Source organism: Athene noctua, chromosome 5, assembly GCF_965140245.1.
Source record: "Athene noctua chromosome 5, bAthNoc1.hap1.1, whole genome shotgun sequence".
NCBI classification, from domain to species: Eukaryota; Metazoa; Chordata; class Aves; order Strigiformes; family Strigidae; genus Athene; species Athene noctua.
The window spans coordinates 12,553,884-12,566,798 of NC_134041.1; the positions used below are offsets into that span (position 1 = coordinate 12,553,884).

At 53.1% G+C, this 12,915-nt stretch overlaps 1 protein-coding gene across 19 annotated transcripts in view; it reads right to left on the bottom strand.

Annotated features, from left to right (window-relative positions):
- The window catches only part of PTPRF (protein tyrosine phosphatase receptor type F), a 389,874-nt gene that overhangs the window by 12,159 nt on the left and 364,800 nt on the right, over nt 1-12,915 (bottom strand). For all 19 annotated transcript variants that reach the window (XM_074906365.1, XM_074906369.1, XM_074906384.1 and 16 more), the window contains 2 exons: nt 6,886-7,009; nt 4,728-4,903 (listed from right to left, as the gene is read on the bottom strand). In XM_074906365.1, the coding sequence (XP_074762466.1) occupies nt 4,728-4,903; nt 6,886-7,009 (300 nt within the window). The remainder of the gene's footprint in view (nt 1-4,727; nt 4,904-6,885; nt 7,010-12,915) is intronic.

Here is a 12,915-nt window from a genome sequence, read left to right on the forward strand (position 1 = left end):
CACCCTTTATCTCCCCCTTCCAACTTTTCTGCCAGAGCACTTTGAGCTACTGGCCATGGCTCCCGCTGCAGCCCCTTTGGCAGAAAACCCTAACACCTCTCCAGGACCCCATCCCTCTGCCCCCTTCACCTCTCTGTGCATCCCTCCCTGCTCACCTGCTGTTGCCCTCGTCCTCCTTCTATTCACAGCTCAGTATTTGCAAACTGCTCCTCTGGTTTTGTTCTCTCCAGCCCGAGCTCCCTATTTATTTGGCACCCTGAGCATCCCTACTTCATCTGGCACCCGGCTCCCCCACCTTGTGGAGCTGTGGTGCCTGGCTGACAGGAGGAAGACTTCATTCCCACCCATGTGCACTGCACCGAAAATGGTTTCCCGCCCTAGGAGAGAGGAGTGAATGGAAGATCATCTGTGCTTGTCAAGGAATAGTAAACTTAATTATTAGCCGAGGGTGTTTACAGGGGAATGTGTGGGAAGGGAAACAACAGGCTTAATTAGAAATCAATGAAGTTCTGCCTTTTAATTGAAGACACTTTAAGCAGGGTGGGTCTTCTGAGAGCTAAGAGCCCTCATCTTGCACTCTGGCGGCTGGAGTAGGGTAACCTAGGGATAGAGGGATGCATCTGTCCCTGCTTTCTTTGGGGTCTGCTCTTAGCAAGTCCTGCCCTGGCAGAAGTGCCTGGAGCAAGGCTGCCTGATGGGGTACTGCAGGCACCTGCCTGCCCCGAGCAGCTCTGCTGCCTCCTGCACTGCCTTGGATCTGTGCTCCCCACATGGCAGGCCCTGCACAAATCTCATATTTCTCTTCCTCTCTTGGCACAGAGCAGCCCATTATTTTCACTGACTAGCTGCAAAGTGAACAACTCAGAGGTCACAAACCTTATTTCACAGCTAAACCGATCCTACCCTCAAAAGTGGGCAGCAGCTGCCTCACTGGCCACCTGAGTTTTCCTTGCCTGGCTCAGGGATGATGTGGCCCCTCTGAAGTGGGGCGGGGGGAGGGCAGAAAGGCATCCTGCGAATGCTGGGGACAGCCACTTGCTGTGTCGCCCTCAGTGTGGTTTGCAGGGGACGTTGCAGGGAAGCAGCACAGCGTGTCCCCGTGCCTGAGCCCACACCTCAAGGAGAGCAGTCCCCTTCTGCCACCCACATGCTACAGGGCCGTGTGTACTCGAGCACAAAACAAACTTCGGAGGAGTTCCCTGTGCGGGATAATAGCAGTGCCTGGGCTGGTAATTGAAAATTATTTATTCATGACCAGATAAGAGTCGGTCACATTTTCTGCCAAATTTACCCATAATGTTTATGCCCCATTTTCAAGCTCTGTAAATTTTATGCTGAAGCCGATGCACTGTGGCACTAAAGGAGATAAGAGATGTTTTCTTCTGGCAGTGCTTGCTTCTCATTAACTTAAGGAGCACAGTAATGTCCTGAACAGCCATTTATTGCAGCTTTGCAGAGTGGTTCCTGTCCCCTCCCCTTTGACGCCCGGTGCCCAAGAGCAGCCGGGCACCCCTCCTCAGCTCTAGAGCTCCCAGCCCTGCTCGCAAGCTCCAGATGGCATTGCTGCCAGCGAGAGGGCTGGAGTCAGACTTGGCTGCCAGGCCCCTCTCCCCCAGAACCCTGGAGCACCAACCTCTTTGCACCCCTGCCTGGGGACATGAAATGCCAGGGCAGAGAGATCACACTCCAGAGGTGGCTGCTCAGTGCTCTAGGCTGGGACAGAGCAAGCTACAGCACTGCTTTGGGAGACCTCATTCACTCTGCCAGGCTCTTGGGGATAGCCTGGGATAGATTAGGAGAAATCCTGTTTTAATACCTCTCTTGTGCAACACACCCCAGCTGGGATACGCCACGCTTGCAGCTTTGGGAAAGGTAATCTACAATGTGTGTTTCTGAACTGCCACCAAATGATTCTGAAACTGATTGTAAAGCTTTGAAGGCAGCTAAATTGCACAATCCAGCCATTTCTATCCTTTATGTGCCTCTCGCTTTGTGAAAACATGAAAAAGGGAGGATGATTTGGACCATCAAGCCAGCTGAAATTGCAGACCATAAAAGCTGATGCTCTTTAAAGATTTTTCTCCCCCTGCAGCTCAGGAGCCCTTTAAAGCAGTGTCACCCCTACAGGGCTGCAAAGCTGCTGCTGTCCCGGTTGGCTTATCTACACACAGCACTGCCGAGGGGGACTTGGCGAGCTCACTTGGGGAGGTGTCAGAGCCTGCTCTGGGCTGGGCATCTCACCGTAAGACCCTACTGCCCACCCCAGGCTCCACAGCTGGAGAGACAGTCCTGTGCCTGCGCTGAAGCCCCTGGGCAAGGGGACTTTCAAGCAAGGTCACCCATGGGTAACGCTGTGACACGATGTGACTGCCTGGAGCAGTGGCTGTCCCACAGCAGTGTGAACATTAGCACGCAGCAATGCTGCAGGGACCCAAGGGCTTGCATGAGATGACATCTGAAGGCTCTGGAGTGGAGGAAACTAAAACAGTGAATCATGTTGAAAGCTGGGAGCAGTGGGCAGTGACCGGGATCTTTCTTGGTCCCAAAAAGGCGTGCTTCTGAGTGAATGCCAGCCATCAGCAAAGAAAGAGGTACGAGGAAGAGCAGAGCAGGAAGGTGGCTGAAAAGTCATCCTGCCTTGGAAGATGCTGGAGAAGCCAGCAAAAAACCCCAGAGGAAATAATCTCCTGAAAGTCCTTATCCCAGCTCCCCACCAGGGCCCTCCTGTGAGTGGGTGCCCTGAGGCACCTACAGAGTCCAGCAAACACATCTAGGGAAGCCCTTGCTGTGCAGGGCTGGTTCCACTCAGGAGTGGCCGGGCTTCCCCACTATCTCCCCTGGCAACCTGCCTCTCTGCAGTGCTGAGAAAACTGCCCATTTCTCATTAGTGCTGGGGATGTGCCAAAAAGTCAGCAGGACATGTGCAGGCAGTGTTGGGGAGCAAATGCTGGGGTCTCTGTCCAGCCGGGACAGCCTAGAGCCCTTGGGCAGCACGCCTGGTCAGGCAGGCTGCCTGCAGCTTCTGCAAGGGCTCTGATCACCCCCTGCCCATGACAGGGATTCACAGTGCTCATCCCGTCACCAAATGCCTGACCACACATGCTGTGTTTGGGACAGAAACCAAGGTAACTGCAGGATGATATGACAGGGAGTGTGCTGGGGGGAGATAACACACAGATCAGCAGCACAGGCGTCTCAGGCAAAGACAAGTGCCTGCGGGGTCAAAAGGAAACCCGTTATCTTTGAGAAACATGCACCTTGGAGTGCTTTCCCATAACTAAGCAGCCCAGAAGTTAAGTGAGTCAGGACTCCGGGCATGGATTTACTTGGCAACCTAGAAGGTCTTTTTCTTGTATTTCAAATATATGCTCCATCACTGAAATGTGAAGGCACAAAAAAGTCTTCATGTAACCCCCAACTGCAGAGAGCAGTTTTAGCAGCTTCTGATCTTGCTTAGCCCACATGCCAAGCCCTGAGCCACAGGACGGGTCAGGTTAATTTATGTCCCTGTTTGGGCTGGGGTGGGTGACAGTGGCCATTGGACAGAGCAGGCAGGGCTGTGCAGCAAGAAGCACAGTGCAAAGCTGGGGTTGGATCTCTAGAGGCAGCTCGTCTCCAAGGAACGCTATTCTTCCCTGCAGGCTGTAGGGCATTTGTAGAGCTGGGGAAGCCCATGAACAAAGCCTATTTTTGTACATGCATGAAAAGCAGAGCTGTTTTGCCACGGTGATCGGTTGTTCCAGCTGCTTCCTCCCAGCCAGCGTGGGCTAGGACACCCCTGCGAGCATTTTGGTGCTAAAGCTTTGAAATGGAGGGAGACCACGTGAGCAAAAGTTTTAACTAAACCCAAAGTTGGCAGTTTCTGCTTCTCAAGAACGAGCTTATTGGGCTAAAAATAACCAGTGCTTCACAGCTTGAGCGCACAGCCTCTTCTCCTGCCGTTGGCATGGCAACACTAAAATATTCTGCAAGTACAAATGCTCACCGCTAAAATTTTACTTTTAGGAACAAACTGAATGACAAGAGGCAGAAGCTGCCTCCCGCTTGGGCAGGCTTTGCCCGAAGGGTGCACCTGGCACAGGAGCACTTTGGTCACAGCTTATGAACTCCTGCTTCAGGGGCTGAGTAAGAACCTGTCACGAGACACCATAAGCATCATCTGCAGCGATGGCTCCTGCTCCTTCCTCTCCACCTTGTGCCTTCCCCATGGTTTGCAGGCAGCTTTGCATTTATTACATCAGAATATCTAATCTTGGCAGTATGAGCTGATCGTTTATACATGTTGTCATTGGACGAGGCACAAATTAGTCTTGTTATTGCAATGAGGCCCTGTCAGGCTGCAGGATGCTGCTGATACCACCTACCCATCGCAGCTTCTCAGCTTCTGGGACGCAGCCCCCAGGCTTTCAGCAACTGTCAACACTCCCCATCTCAGAGCCTGCCTTTCTCCTTTTGGTGTGAATGATGTGGGCAGGGAAAGGATGGGTGTGCATGCAGGCAAGACAGGGGTTAATGAGCAGCATAGTGACAGGAGGTTTTGCCACCCTTTTGCCCCACAGAGATATACTTAGAAGGCACTTGTTGCTGGGGTGCCTGCAGCAGTGAGCCACACCCTTGGAGCTCGCCTTTTCCTAGATGCCCTTATGCTGTAGTGTTCCCATCCTTCTCTCCTGCCCCCCCCCCCCCCCCCCAACAGCTCCAGAAAAGAGAGGAAGCACACACTGTACCCTAGACTTCTCCTCCAGCCTGGTCATCATGACTATAGTTGCTGTTCTCTGTTCCCACACCATCCTCCAGAAGTCGCTGAGGGTTTCTGGCAGAGGTCCCTGTGTGGCGATGTAGGCGTTCTGCTTCCGATACCCATCAATGTAATTAGCATTGATGTAATCACTGCCTGGGACCCCTGTGGAGAAGAAGGGCAAAGTGTTAGCCAGGGGCAGCCCATGACCCTGTGCCTATTGCTCTGCTGGGCCCTGCAGGCAGGGGAAGAGGCTGGCATGTTCACAAGGCTCTTGACAAGTCTCCTTTACAGGGTGATGCCAGAATCTCTTCCAGGGATCCTGCAAAGGACGGGGATAGTGCCTGAATAAAGAAGAACCCTTTGTAACTCCCACATTAATGCAAAAAGCAGGCAGCACCAAAGCAGAGAGACAGCTGCCACCCACACACGAAGAGAAATTCACAGGCAGGAATATTAAGGAGCTCGTTTGGCCCCAAGCAACTGATTGAAATAATTGTCTTAAATTCACCAGCAATTCTTTATGGTCCTACAGCACCTTTAAAAAAATGAAGCTGCTTCATTAGCTTGTCTCTGTTAGCAGGGGATGTCAAGCAGGGATGTCCTCCCATCCTTCCTGCAGGGATAAGTATCCCAGAAGAGCCAAAGACCTTCCTCTCCCACCACCACTGGAACCCTCCTCAGTGTGAGAACCCCCTCTGCTGCCTGCTGGCAGAGGCTGCTCCAGCTCCCCATTCTGTCCCCACCACTTTAAGGAAAAGACTTGCTTGTAAAGGCCTTTAAAATGCAAACACACAGTTACTAAAACAAATGTGGCAAATCCAAACGGTGCTCAGCATGGGCTGCCCGGAGGGAAACCAGCAGGAATCTCCTTGTCTCCTGAGGAAAGCTCATCTGCATTTATAGAGGAGGGGAATGAAACTGGGGGACTCCCCCTCACCCTTTTGTCCTGGGGAATTTTCTACAGGTCCCAGCAGCCTCCAGCAGAAACAAAGCACTGGTGGCTCTGGGGGAGCCGCAGCAGCTGGAGTGCAGTGCCTGGCTCCCTTGGCACGGGTGTGGGGACCTGGCAGGGCGCTTCGGGAACGGTTCCCAGGAAGACACAGACACTACTTACAGCAACTGAGTCAGGCTGGAAAACAGGAATTCCCCTGCGTGCTCAACTCACAGCTGTCTCAGAGGGTTTGCCCATGATCAGGCATGCCAGGCCTTTGCATAGCTGCTACTGCTGAACACTTCCTGTGTGAGACCCTTTGGACCCCCGCCTTCTCCTCCAGAGGATGAGTGGTGCATTAACATTAGAAAAGACTCTTCCATCCCAACAAAAAGGCAGCTAGTGGCTGCAGGGCCACCTGTACACAAAGCCAGGCCCCAGACTCTTCCCCCAGGCAGCGGTGCATTGTATTAGCTGTATCTTCCTCATCCCCTATGACAGGGCTCAGTTCTGGTGTGCACAGATGGGTGCTGATTTTTAAAACAATGGGAAGGGGTGGGCCTGGGCATCCATACCTGGGTTCCAGCTCCTTTGTGCAAGGGGACCACAAAGCAGGCACTAAAAGCATGTATTAAGCCCAGACTCCAGAGATATGGGGCTGGTTCTAGGAGCCATGGGATGGCAGGGCTATGAACACCAGGGCCTGATGCATCTCCCATAGAGCACAGATATGGGACGTTTGGAGCTTAATGTCCCAGGGAAAGGGCCCCCCCAGCCTGTGCAGCTCTGGGCACTTGTGAGAAAACACTGAGAAGTCCCAGAGGAAGATACTGGCCCTGCAGTCATGCTGAGACAGAGGGTGGTAGGGCCAACAGTGCCATGTCCCACCATGTGTCGAGGAAGGCAGCTGAAGTCACACAGCAGGGCCAGCAGCGAAAAGGGAAGCTGCTGGGACAGACATCTCTGCTGGCACCAGCAGTAGCAAGAAGCAACCACACAGGGTATGCTGCTCTGAGGACACTGGGAAAGCAGGGGCAGCTCTACAGAGCCCTTCCTCTCTTCTTGCCAGCCAGAACACACGTTTGCTCACACTTATGCTGGATATACTTCTTGGCGTGTGTCCCTGCTTGACTGAGAACAGGGAAAAAAATGGTCCCCTCCTACAGCCAAGTTCAGTCATTTGCTGGGGTGCCCACTCCAGAGTTACTCTTACCATCAATGGAGGTCAGGATGACACGTGAGTGGTCATAGGCGATCACATTTGCATAGCGGTTTTTCGGTTTATTCACTTCCAGGTTGGAGTTCTCCCAGGTGAACTGCTGCCCCGGGTCAATGGACTGTGGAGAGAAAGAGAGGCAAGGAGTCAGGAGAGGTTACTGCACAGCAGGATGCTGCAGCACACATGCCTTTCAGTCAGGAAATCTCCATTTCCCCACACACCTCTCTCCAGGCCAGACGCAGCTTCTGTGGGAGTCTCCAGCAGCACTGCCAAGCCAGACCACACTGAAACCCAGTCCCCAGTGGGACCTGCCTCCCGTGACCTGCAGGCAAAGCAGCCCCTTGCTAGGGCAGCCTGCTGCAGATGAGCCTTCACCTGCACTCTTGCTGTGTGCTCATCCTTTTCTCTGAAGCTACCCATCAGCAGAAATTTGGTCTTATGCCAGGACTCCACAGAGACCTGACTGTGCAGTTCTTGACCTAGCGGTTTTATTAGCTGTTGAATTGCATTCTCCTGAAATATAGCAAGCCGTGGGTGTCTTGTGCCCCAGGAGCTTTGGGTATCACTGTCCTGCAAGACAGCCTAAGAGCTTTTGCCAGGGAGCAGTCATGAAAATTGATAGGTTACTATCCACTGCTCCAGCTACTTATGCAATGTAAACATCTCTCGTTGAGTTAATAGAGTGACAAGGAACTATAAACCTGGAGAAAGAGACATGGTTATAAATCTTGGCCAAAGGCCCACATGCTATGCAACTGCCTGAAAAGCACACATCCTAATCCTGCCTGTGTCCTGGCCTCACACACCCAATGCTTCTCCTATGAGCCATGTGCTTGTGCACGGCTCCTCTATGGCCAGGCAGCCCCTTCCCAAAGGCTTTCCACTCATCTTTGTTCACACACAAAACAAGGTGAAAATGGACCATCCCCAAAGCACCCCTCTTTATCTGAGAGATACACGATGCACCCAGATAAGACAGCTGCCTCATGCAGGGATTTGCTCTGCACATGCAGCCCTGAGCAAGCCCGTGGCAGGCAGCTACAGCAGCAATCAGTCATCCCATGAACCCCTTCCCCCTGAAATTACCAACAGTCAAAGCCTTCTTAAAGTTGTGCTCCAGCTCAGGGTCCTGGAAGCTTTGCTGGCCCACAGGCAAAAATAATGAGCAAACAGGCCAGGGGAAGCACTGCACGTTATTCTCTCTGCAGGCATCCACGTTCATCGCTTGGCAGAGAGCCATGTCAGAAGGTTTCTCAGGCAGTAAAACGCCCACGAGTCTGTCAGCTCTGCATCAGCTGTGAGCAAAAGGCTGAGCACAGCTCCCTGACTGGGCTGACCTGGACAGCCCTCACGGTCCCTCTGTGTGCAAGGTGACACCCATCGCTGTCCCCTGCTCTCCTGTGCTGTTGAGCAGGCACTTCCAAAGCAGCTAGCAGTGGGTGCAGGTACCCAACTCGGGTATGGAGCACAGGCACAGCCTGTATCGCTGCACCACCCTGAGGGCTCTGTGGCAGGCACAAGGCATGGCCAGGGCAGTCGCCCATGCCCACGTGTGGCCCACGCTGCCAGCCCTTCCCGCAGCAGCAGGCAGCCTGAGACAGAGGGGCCAGTGCTGACGAAAGCGCGCAGGAGGATGTGACATCACAGCGATGCTAATAGGTAGTTTGGGAAATGTAGGATGTAAACAGACATTTCCTACAGAAAACCTATAATTTTCTATTATCAGCATAATAAGCAGGCACTAGCAGCGCTCAGAGGCACTGCAGTAGAGATGGTGGGAGTGGAGGCCACAAGCACTGCTTCTGGCTGGAAACCCACTGGCCTGGCCACCACAGCCTCTGCATACTCTGCCCAGGCAGAGATGTCCCAGCGCAGCTCATGGCTCTCTGGGGCACTCTGTGTTTTGCATTTTGTTCAGGCAGCTATATTTTGTTCACAGGATAGGCTGCTCACTGCATCAGCTCTTTGAATGCTCTCCTCCCTCAGCTGTGTGGCAGTGACGACTGCTGTCCACCTAATGGTAGGGCTGAACTGGAGAAGGGCAGTAGAAATGATCAAAAGGATGAAAAACTAATAGGAACAAGATGTGTAAGGACTCTTCTGTTTGGAGTAGAGATGAGTGAGAAGCGTTTTGATACCAGTCTAGCCAATCCTGAGCACAGTGAAGAAGAAGCACAAAGAGATAAACTAAGGAGGAAAATCCACCAATGACTATTAAAGACATAAATAACACCTCTTTTTATCAAAAAGGTGGCCTTAGTCTGCATGGACAGCCCATGCAGAGAGCTAACTAGCAGGTGGTGGAGCTGAGACCAGCACTGAGGGCTTGAGTGAGCATTTGCCTGTTGTTGAGGGGCAACAAAAGCAAGCACCAGCCCTGCTTGCACCCTGTGAACACTTGCTGAGTGCCAGGCACAGGTGGGTGCTGGAGCCAGTCCTCCCTTCACAGCAGAGGCAGGGAGAGTTCAGTGCAGTTTTCACACTGAATCTATGCTACAAATTACTGCCAAAAGGCTGCAGGGCTGCCCAAGCTGTGGGGTGCAGTGTGCTTTGCACAGCAAGTCTGTGTCCTGCCACAGCAGTGGAAAGGGTTATTTCCTGGGGGAGACAAGGCTGCCAAGAGCCCCCAGAACCAAGGAGGAGCATCAAGGTGTTTCCATTAGGGTTAATTGCTTTGATGTGCAATGAGGATGTGCAGAAATGGTCTAATCATCATCAGCCTCTTCAGAGGGCAAACAGGTGAGAAAGTCAGAAGTAATACAGCACCTGAGTGCAAAGAGGTTCTAATTAAATACTCCTGCAAATTAGTGACTCATTTAGAAGTAAAATGATTTAATTTAAACTCTGGTGATGAATTAATGTACACCTGTTCCCCCCTTTAAGGCAAACAAATGAGTAAATAAACGGGAGGATGATGGGCTGCTTGGAGAGCAGTTGAAGCCCTTACACAGAGTGGTGGTTGGCAAGTCTTGTCCCATCTCTGCACAATGCTCTGTAGCCCCTGACTATGGCAGCATTGCCTCATCTCCCTGCCTTACTCCACAACTGCCTAGGCACTGGGAGCCTGCTCTTCTTCCTTTCTGGGGCTCACGGGAATCACTGTTTCATCCCAAAACTTGATCAGAGTAAGACTTTCAATTCATTCTTCCTAGAAAGCAAAAGGGCTGGAAAATTGAAAGGAAATGAGCCAGGAACAAAAAAGCACTATGACTTTTAGTTTTGCTTTGCTTTAAAGTAACAGGGGAGATGTTGTTAGACAGCAAGAGCAAATTAAGAAAAAGCCCAATTAGTACAACTCCTCCTTCCCAGCGTGGAAGCTCAAGGAGCGATCTCTCCAAAGCAGCTCAGGGATCCCTGCTGCTACTGCCATCAACATAAAGACAGAGTCAGAAATGGGATTGGAAAAAGGCTCTTTCCTCGAAAGAGTCGAGAGCACTTTACAGATGCCTCGAAAACAGCACTGGGTGCCAGTTTGTCTTCCAGATACGGTCCACCTTGGGTTTGCTGCTCCCCTTCCTCAGCGTAGCTCCAAAATCCCCCTGCATGCAGAGTCCCTTCAGCTGCCTCCGCTGCTGGCAGGGATGGGCAGCCCAGGCAGGCAGACCTCTGGGGTGGCTCAGCTGGCCCTGGCTGCAGCAGACAAGGAGCTGGGCGGCTGCGGCCCCGTGCTGCTCAGCAGCCCAGGTGGCTGCACAAGGGCACGGGGAGGGGAAGGTGCTCGGGCTGCGAGTGCTTCCCTGCCTCCTGTGAAATCAACCACATTAGCACAAGCATTGACCACTGTCAATCTGCGCTGCGTCTCAAATGAGGACATAATGCGCTCCTGAATCAATCGCTGGCAGCGCTTCAGCCTTATTATTCTTATTACCGGAACCTGAGCGCTGCATCCCTGCCAGGCAGCTTCCCGATTAGCCCATTAAACCCACAACATGCAGCTCCCCAGCTGCTATCTGGACCCCTGGTGCAGCACCTCCTGGGCTTACAGGCCCCCGGGACTCAAGAACCTCTCCTGCTGCCTAAGATGCGTTGCCAGGGCATGGGAGAAGCAATGTCCTTGGCAGCTTTAAGGGAAATGCAAGTGAACATGGGCTTTGGGCAGGCCTGCAGTGTTTCTCTCCATACAAAACTGTGGGGAAGGGGCTTCAGCCTCCGCACCACACTGGGAAGCACAGTCAAATCTCATGTACAACCTAAAGATTAGCAAGGACTAATGTGCTGGGCAGCTGCATGCTGCCTGGCTCTCATCACCTCCAGCCTCCTCTGCTCCTTGGGGCTGTCTACTGGAGGGACATACTGAAGGGACTGGACATGAGGGGCAATGGCCACAAGTTGCCATTTGGACATAAGGAAAAAATTTTTGCCTGGGAAGGTGGTGCAGGATCCAGCCCAGAAGTGGCAGCAGCCACAAGGGAGCAGGAACCAGCCCTGGCTGGAGCCAGTCTGTTCTGTGTTTGCTAATAGCAAAGAGGACAGCAGTGCCCAGCTTGCTGGGTCCCACAGTGAAAGTGCGAGATGCGGGGTGTGTGTGTGCACACTTGTTTGTAGCAGTGCAGGTACCCCCCATCCCAGGGCAGGATCCTGCCCCACATCCACAGGCTGCAGCATGGGAAGGTGGCCCACAGGAGGAGCTCCAACACAGCTGCAGCGCCCGCCACAGCCTGCAGATAAATAATTAAGGGGCTCAGCCTCCCTTCTACTTATTTAATTCCATTAAACCCACACTGTAAATTCACTGCAGCTCTCACTGTACACTAAAAATGAAATACTCTCCTGGTGCGGCCAGGCCAGCAGCTGCTGCCAGACCCTTGCACTCTGCTCCCCCCAGCTCTGCCGCACACCCAGGGGAGCATGGTGGGGCTGTGCTATGCCCCACGCCAGAGCAGCCGGCAGTAGAGTGAACTGTGCCTGCAGCCAGCTCAGCTCCCAGCATCTGCAGGTCAACCTCTCCTGTTGCACCAGGGGGACCAGCAGGTCCTCTTGCTGCGGCCAGCACACAGCTCCCTCTGTCCCAGCTCTGTTGCACAGGCTACTAGGCCATGCAGGCTGGCAAGCTGGTGTGAGCAATATTTGTTCTCTGACCAGTGGGAATGGATGCCAAGACAGCTCCAAGAAATCTCTGCCACCCTCCCTCCTCCCCTCCCAGGCGTGCAGGGAGGTGATGACAGGTCTTGCTTTGTGTCACCTGTGTCTGGTTACCCTGCTATCCCTTGCACAACCAAGGCAAGCGTCAGACTGATAGCTCTGGGCATCCGGCCTCAGTGGTTCAAAGTGCTGTTAATATTTGCTCTCTGCCTGGGGTGCCACCACTCCTGGAAAGCGAGCCATCTATAAACAGCCCTGCACCCCAGAGAGATGTCAGACTGCTAGGCTGCTCTGCAAAAACACTTAAAACGCAACAATTCCAAAGCACAACCAAATACCAAACAAGCCTTGGAGGTTCATCCATGATGCCTTCGTCCCTGGACTCTCCCTGCTCAGCTGTGCTATGCCCAGTCCAGCAGCACTATCATGCCATAGGGAAACAGGGTCAGGGCCTCTGTCTTTTGAAGTGCTGGGTCACCACTCAGCTCTGTGCAGTTCTGGGGCTCAGACAGTCCCAGGTGAGTGCTGGGACTGGCTCATCACTTAATGACTGCAATTGCACAGAATTTGGTGAGCTGTGGTTCCTTGCCTCTCCCCAGACAGGGAGGGCACAGGCTCCCACAGGGGCTGCACAGCCGGCTCCCCCTCCCATCTCTGCTATTTCACATCCACTCCACAGATTCCCTTACTCAGCAGCACATGTGGTGCCTGTCCTGCCCTCCAGCACTCCCATCACAGACCCCAAAGAGAGCTGCTGCCATGCCAAACCTGCACGCACAGGGACCAGGACGAGAGCAGACCCGCTGTCACAGCAACCCTACACAGGTAGCTGCTGTCCTCTGCAAACTCAGTCCAAGATTTTTCTCACTGGCATTTCAAATGGAAAATGACTGTACTGATCCCCACATGCCAACAAGGGGCAACCCCTTCTGCTTTGGGGTC